General features: G+C 40.1%; 1 protein-coding gene across 1 annotated transcript in view; it reads right to left on the bottom strand.

The window, feature by feature from the left end:
* The window catches only part of LOC103607774 (echinoderm microtubule-associated protein-like 5), a 44,610-nt gene extending 36,795 nt beyond the window's left edge, over positions 1 to 7,815 (bottom strand). The window contains exon 1 of the mRNA XM_008592239.1: positions 7,609 to 7,815. Within this exon, the coding sequence (XP_008590461.1) occupies positions 7,609 to 7,805 (197 nt within the window). The 5' untranslated portion in view covers positions 7,806 to 7,815. The remainder of the gene's footprint in view (positions 1 to 7,608) is intronic.
* Positions 7,816 to 7,823: the final 8 nt, after the last annotated feature.

Raw genomic sequence — 7,823 nt, 5'->3', positions numbered from 1 at the left:
AAAAAAAAAAAAAAAAAAAAAAAAAAAAAAAAAAAAAAAAAAAAACTCCCTTGACCCCTCACCTATCACTCCATTTTTCTGCTCCCCATTAACAGTAAATCTCCTGAAAAGGGCTCTCATCTTTTTTAACTCCCTTTATTATCCCAACATATTCTAAGTAGGCTTTTCTCTTCTCCTTCACTTCTCCTTCACAAGATCATGTTTGACCTTGCCAAATCTAATGGTAAACTATTTGACACAACTGATCACTCTTTCCTTTTTGAATCACTTTCCTTGCTAGGCTTTCCAGACTCTAATCTATCAGCCCTGCTTCCTTCTCTGATGCTTTTGCTAGGCCCTACTTCCCATGCCCAACCTCTGAATGTTAAAGTGTCCAAGAGCTTTGTCTTGGCTGTCTTTCCTTCCTCTGCCAGGTGATTTCATCTAATCCCATGGTTCTAAGTGTATATCTATAGTGATAACCCCCAAATCTATATCTCTATCCCAGGACAATGAATGTATCATGGGTACCTCAAATTTAATAAATCCAAAAGAGAATTTTATTTCCTCCTTACTAATCCTCCCACCAATCTGTTCTTCCTCACCTTAATAAATGTATTACCATACATTCAGTTTCTCAGACCAAAAACCTAAATTTCATCCTCACCACTCCTCTTTTCCTCACTTATCACATGCATTCCACCAGCTTGTCTATCATGACCTTCATCTTCTCTGCTACAACCATAATCTGGGATGGCATCCATCTTGCATTAGAACTATTTCAGGAACCTTCTGACTACCCACATTTCCTCCTCTATTGCTCCCCTTTAGAGACTCCTCAAAATAGCCAGTTATCTTTTAAAACAATGTAAATCTGAACTCATCATTCATCTGGTTAAAATCCTCCAATAGGTTCCTACTGAATTAGAATAAAATCCAAACTATCTAAGATGGCACTTATAAGGTTCTGTAAGATACGCCCTTACCTACTTCTCAAACCTTAACTTCTACCATTTTCTCTCCTGTCCACTATGCTCCAGCTGCACTGGCCTTTCTGTCCCTTAAAGAGGCCAAATGTATTATGCTCTCAAATTCTTTGACTAGAATGATCTCTCAAATCTTTGCATCATTCATATCATTCATGCTTTACATCGAATGTAACTTGCTCAGAGAAGCCTTCCCTATCTGCCCCTACTTATCCCAACATATTCTATTACCCTAATTTATTTATAGTAGTTATCAGATATCTAAACTTACTATTACTCATATTTTATCTTATTGTCCCCCACTAGAATGTATATTCCAATTGGACAGAGACTTTGCCATTTTTTGTTCATATTATACCTTAAGCACTTACAACAATGACTGACACACAGCATGTATTAATCAATATTTGTTAACTGAATTTCCAAAGAAGTGTTGAAAGAAATTTTTTGAATGAAATGATCCTCAATAGGGAAAAATCCTTATGCACATTGTTATATAATGCATAATAGTAAGTGAATAAATTTGGCTAGGCTCTGAGATTTTTCCAGTTTGACTTCTAGCCCACCACCAGTTGAACAGGATTACTACTATATCTAGAGCAGTAGTTTTTCAACCGTAGCTGCATAGTAGAACCATCTGGGAAACTTAAAAATTAAAAACAGAAGCAAACAACAAGAAAGAAACTATACCTGGACCCCAGATTAAATAAATTAAATCAGAATTCCCAGGGGTGAGGCTTGACTATTGGTAGTTTTATTTTTTGTTTGTTTGTTTGTTTTTAACTCTCCAAGTGATTCTAACATGTAGCCGGGTTGAAAATCTAGAGCACTGGTTCTCAAACTTTAGACTATGTCAGTATCACCTGGAAGTGATTAAAACCAATTGCTGGGCTCCACACCTAGAGTTTCTGATTTGGTAGGGCTGGGGTGAGACCTGAGAATTTGCAATTTCAGGTCATGCTAATACTGATAGTCTGACAATCACACTTCCAAATAGCAAGAATCTAGAGCTGCTAGCCATGTGTCATTTTTAATAACCAAGTAAAGTAGAAGCTGCTGGAACAAATCTTGAAGGAGGCTAGTTTTGTGTACTAATAATGACATTACTCATTTTGTTTTCTTCCTGCTCCCCCCTTTCCCCTGATCACCTGGGCATAAACAGTCTCCTGGGGAGTCTTGTGATTACAATGTAATCATTGCAAAACAGCTAACACCTCCATTAAGGTGAAGCAGTCTTTATTTTACTTGATACAACTGATCATCCTTTCTCCCCAAAATACTCTCTTTACTTGACTTCCATGAACCCACACTCTCTTGGTTTTCCTCCTGTTTCTCTGGTCACGTTTTTCTCAGTTCTTTATCTTCCAAATATTTAAATATTGGAGGGCCACAGGAAGCCATTTTTTAGATCCTTTCTCTATATTTGCTCCCTGGATATCTCATCCAGGTTCATGGCTTTAAATACTATCTATATGCTAATAATATCCAAATTTATACCAGCCCAGATTGCTTCCCTGAATTATAGACATATATGTTCAACTACAACCCCACTTGTTTGTCTTTTAGGTTTCTCATATGGAACCCTTCTAAACAGAGCTTCTGATCTTCCCTTCCTCCCAAAATAGACAACTTGCTCTTCCCATAGTGTTTCCCAATTCAATAACGGGCAACTCCATTCTTCTAGTTGTTCTGACCAAAAATTCTGTGATCATCATTGATCTTTCTTATCCCTCACAATTTACATCTAACCCATTAGTAAATCATGCTCCCTCTCTCTTCAAAATATGTCCAGAATTTGACTTTTCTCACTACTTTAACTGTTACCACCTTAGTGCAAGCCACCAATATCTCTTGAATGAATTATTGCAACAGTCTCCTAAGTGGTCTCCTAGCTTCCATTCTGCACTTCTCCCTACAGTATGTTCTCAATAGAGGAGCCAGGGTGACTTTGTTAAACCATAAGTAAAATCGTGTCACTAATTTGATTACATTGTTCCAATAACTTCCAATCTCAAATGGGAAGGCCAAAATCCTCTCAATAGCCTACACTGTCCTACACAATCCGTCACCACCACCATTACCTCAATCAAACCTCATTTCTTACTAGTTTTCCCAAAGTTCACTCCACTCCAGCCACACTAACTTTCTTACTGTTCCTCAAATACACTAGGCATTCCAATTCAGGGCTTTTGCACTTGATAGTCCCTCTGTCAAACATATCCTTTCCTCAGATATTCACACTGCATATTCCCTCACCTCCAAGTCTCTACTCAAGTGTTATCTTTACAGTGAGACTTTCCTGCCACCCCATCTAAACACCTATTTAAACTCTTCCCAATAGTCCCTATCTTACTTTCTTTTTTTTTTTTCCTTAGCCCTTACAAACTACACGTATGCACATACATATATATGAGAGTACTTCAAAAAGTTCATGAAAAGGTTTGTATTGTCTTTCAATTCCATTTTTCCACAAACTTTCTGAAGTACCCTCATATGTATGTATGTGTACACACACACACAATTTACCTTGTTTATTCTGTATCTCCCCTCCCCCAAGAAGATATAGCTCTATGAGAGTATAGAACTTCATCTGTTTGGTTTACTGCTTTATCTCTAAGTGTTAAGAATACTCCCTGGCAAAAAAGGTGCTCAATAAATATTCGCTGAAAGAATAAGTAAACCAAAAACTAGACGTGTCACTTAAGAAAGTTTCTTAAGGTGGGAGTAACCAACTGTTCAAATGATGAAAAATCAAAAAAGATGAGAACAAAAGATGAGAACTCATAACTGACCACTGGATTTGGCAATGTGGAGGTCATTGGTGACCTGGCAAGAACTGCTATGGTGAAAGAGAACAGAGCCAGGTACACTAGTGCTCTCCCAGTACACATAGTATTCTAATTGATTCTCTTTTTTTTTTTTTCCTTTTTGTCTTTTTTACTGACCGGTAACGGGATCGCAACCCTTGGTGTTGTGCCCGCACCGCGCTCAGCCAGTGAGCGGGAACCAGTCTCCACGTGGGATCCGAAGAGGGGAGCGCCGCTGCGCTCCCAAGCGGTGCACTCTCCAGTGTGCCACCGGGCCGGCCCTCTAATTGATTCTTTACTTAACTTATAGTGTCTTTATTTTTTTTTTTTTCCTTTTTGTCTTTTTTCATGTCCGGCAACGGATCGCAACCCTCAGTATTGCCCAAGTACCGGACCGGGGACCGGCAACGGGATTGCAACCCTCGGTGTTGCTCCCGTGCCTCGCTCAGCCAGTGAGCGGGAACCGGTCTGTATGTGGGATCCGAACCCTCGGCGGGAGCGCCGCCGCACTCCCAAGTGGCGCACTGTAGCAGTGCGCCACCGGGCCGGCCCTCTAATTGATTCTTTACTTAACTTATAGTGTCTTTATTTTTTTTTTTTTCCTTTTTGTCTTTTTTACTGACCGGTAACGGGATCGCAACCCTTGGTGTTGTGCCCGCACCGCGCTCAGCCAGTGAGCGGGAACCGGTCTGTATGTGGGATCCGAACCCTCGGCGGGAGCGCCGCCGCACTCCCAAGTGGCGCACTGTAGCAGTGCGCCACCGGGCCGGCCCTCTAATTGATTCTTTACTTAACTTATAGTGTCTTTATTTTTTTTTTTTTCCTTTTTGTCTTTTTTACTGACCGGTAACGGGATCGCAACCCTTGGTGTTGTGCCCGCACCGCGCTCAGCCAGTGAGCGGGAACCGGTCTGTATGTGGGATCCGAACCCTCGGCGGGAGCGCCGCCGCACTCCCAAGTGGCGCACTGTAGCAGTGCGCCACCGGGCCGGCCCCGTGATAGTGTCTTTAAATGCTGAGTATTTAAGGTGGAGCCCCTTACACAAAGATGCTCAATACCTATTTTTCTGATGAGCAAGAAAACCTTGAAATAAACACTAAGTTCTTAATAGCCTCTAAGAATTTATTATTCCATATGTTTTCCTGAATGTATATCCAAGACATTATATTTTTAATGGTATCTGCATATTTGAACCTATGTGCATGACAGTACTTCAAAGGGTTCATAAAAAGATTTATATTATCTTTTAATTCTATTTTCCCGCAAACTTTTAAAAATACCCTGATATAGTTAATACACATTTATGTAATTTCAACTATTATTCTAGATAATTCCTATGTTTCCCTGAAAACATCTCTTAATTTTATTCCGATGACCTGCTTATTCTGGAATAGACTGTCATATTTGACCAATAAGTTTTACGTAAGTTTCAAGCAAATATGGAAACAAAAAAGATGATGAAAAAAAGCACTGACTTTTTATTGCTAAGGTTATCATTACAGCAACATTGTTTTCCACTATGTATCACATTTATGAATATTATATCTTCTGCTCTGACATAACTGAAAAATTACTCAAGTGGCTTCTGTACTTACAGGTCAAATACCGAATTTTAAAAAGTCAGAGGTTTTAATATTTCCCTGATCTGTTTTACTAACAAGAATGATCTCTATCATTACTGTTAGAAATAAAATTCCCAGAACCCTTTGACTGATTTCTAAATTATATTCTTGGTAATGTATTAAATTTGTGCCACCAATTTCAAGACATTATATGATTCACATTTTACTACCCATTGCAACTTTTCTGGAAACATCTTTTCATTGTCATAAATTATTTTAAGGATGTACAATTTGCATGAAATCATAAGCATGTATTCAATTATGGCAAAATTAGAATATGTTTGTCATTTGAAATATTTTGAGATATACATATGGGTGGTACAACTATACAAAAAGAAGTCAAAAGCATTGCCTTCCTTACAGTTTACTGAAAGACAATTATAAAACTTTAAGCAGGATAACATAAAATATAGCTTCTAATTATTGCTGAAAGAATAAACAAGACATAATTTATCCCAAGAAATAAATCATATCTAGTTTCAGAAAGCCTTAGTACCATAGTCTCTTATAACAACAAAGGAATAAAAACAATGCAAGTGCACCATCAGAAGACCTCAAAATCCCTCACATCTACCCCACCTACTGAATTCAACCTAGGAGACCAAGTAGCAGGAGGAGGGCTCCAGTTAAGGCTGCTTCAACTACATAAAGCTACTATGCCTGATACTTCAGGAGACCTAAAACATGGAAAAGACGGTAGACTTGAAAGGATTAGGGAAGAAGACAAGCAACTGGGATAGACTCTACTCTTGAGATGAATAACAAGATAAATAATTACTATGGGGTTGGTAGGTTGGTTTCAGTCAGCAACTTATTATAATAGGTCTGTAACCCTGATCACCACTACAAAAATAATGCTAATTTGAGAAAAATGAAATGACTTGTCAGTTTCCTTTGCAAAGTAATGCATTAAAAACAACCTGGAAGAAATTCTACTTTGGTGTCTTAAAAAACACCACTTCATTCCCTATTCTGCAATCTCAATCTTTGCTTTTCTAATCTTTACTCCATCTCGCTCCATCTTTTGTCCTGGGTGTTTTGTTTTGTTTCCTCTTACACACCATAGATATACAGAGAGGCTAAACAGAACAACTTTACTTATGGAATTTAAGTAGAAGAGCTTCTTGCCTACAAGACATCAAATCAAAATACTGGATTTGAAATGCCCAATTTAAATCCTGTGGAACATAAGTGAATACATAAGGGAATAAAATTGAGTAACCAAACCCAATCGTAGAATCTCTGTTAAAAACCCAAAAGTAGCAAACAAATACATTCTCAAAGAATTTTAAATATATTCTCCTCTATAAATGACAAAAAAAAAAAAAGCTGTACTTGAGGCAATAATCAATGGCATAGAATAATTTCTGAAGCTCTTAACTTTACCACAAAAGTTCAGCTGAGACACCGACTGAAAATTACATTTCAAATATACCGCTCACTCAAGAAATGTAAACAAGTACTGGGACTAACTTTAAGATACTGCCCAAGGTTGAATAAAAACACACAAAAAATAAAAAATACAAAAGTAACATACTTAGGAGTACTTTAATGAAGATAGAACAAGAGAATTGGAAATCAGTTATTTTTAGCAGCTTTTTCAGGCAAGACCTACCTACCTCAAACTGCTTTGGGGTGTGCAAATTTTGACATCCAGCGAATTGCCTGTAGGTTGCCGGGGTTTCTTTTCTACGTGCCGATAACAGCAGGCAGTGAAACCTGAACTAATAATTACGGCCAAGAGGAGAGTGCCCTCCAGGATGCCACCCTGGGCACGCTCCCCAGGACCAGCCTAGGCTTGCTGTGCTTGGATCAGTTCTATTAGGTAAAGGATTTTCCCCCTGGTGCTTTAAGAATTTAGTTAATAAGAAATCTCTCACGGGATTTAAAGGAATAAAGTGCTACCAAAATAACTTTTCGCAGTTTTCATAATCTTAATGGAGGGGGGAAAGGGTACAAAGCCATGAAACCCAACGCCCGGTGGATCCGCAGACCTGATCTTACTGCACGGACCAGAGTGACTCCCCAGGATAGGACGATGGGGGGGGAAAGGCGTTTGCAGGGTGTTAACGGAGCGGACTGGGGACCAGACAGCTGCAGATTCCTCTCTGGGGGGATGCTCCCTGCAGGAATGGTCACGGCGCCCAGGACCGGCAGGTGCCAACTCCGGGAGCGGTTTGCAGGGGTGACGGCGGCAGCCCCCGCCCCCGGTACCTGATGATGTCGTCGCTGTGGCCCCGGTAGAACTTCTGCCGGTGCTCCCGCGGGCTGTACACCACGCCGACCCCCGCCACGAAGTACACGATCTCCTTGGCCGCCGTGTAGTAGAGGTTGTTGCGGCACTGGTGGCCCCGGTAGCCGTACACCCACTCGAGCCGCAGGTGGCAGCTGGGGGCGCTCCGGGCCGCCATGACGGGGCGCCCACCCCG

The sequence above is a fragment of the Galeopterus variegatus genome, unplaced genomic scaffold, assembly GCF_000696425.1.
Source record: "Galeopterus variegatus unplaced genomic scaffold, G_variegatus-3.0.2 Scaffold7706, whole genome shotgun sequence".
In the NCBI taxonomy this organism is placed as follows: domain Eukaryota; kingdom Metazoa; phylum Chordata; class Mammalia; order Dermoptera; family Cynocephalidae; genus Galeopterus; species Galeopterus variegatus.
Note: the sequence above shows the minus strand (reverse complement) of the source record. Positions and strands in the feature narration are given on the sequence as shown.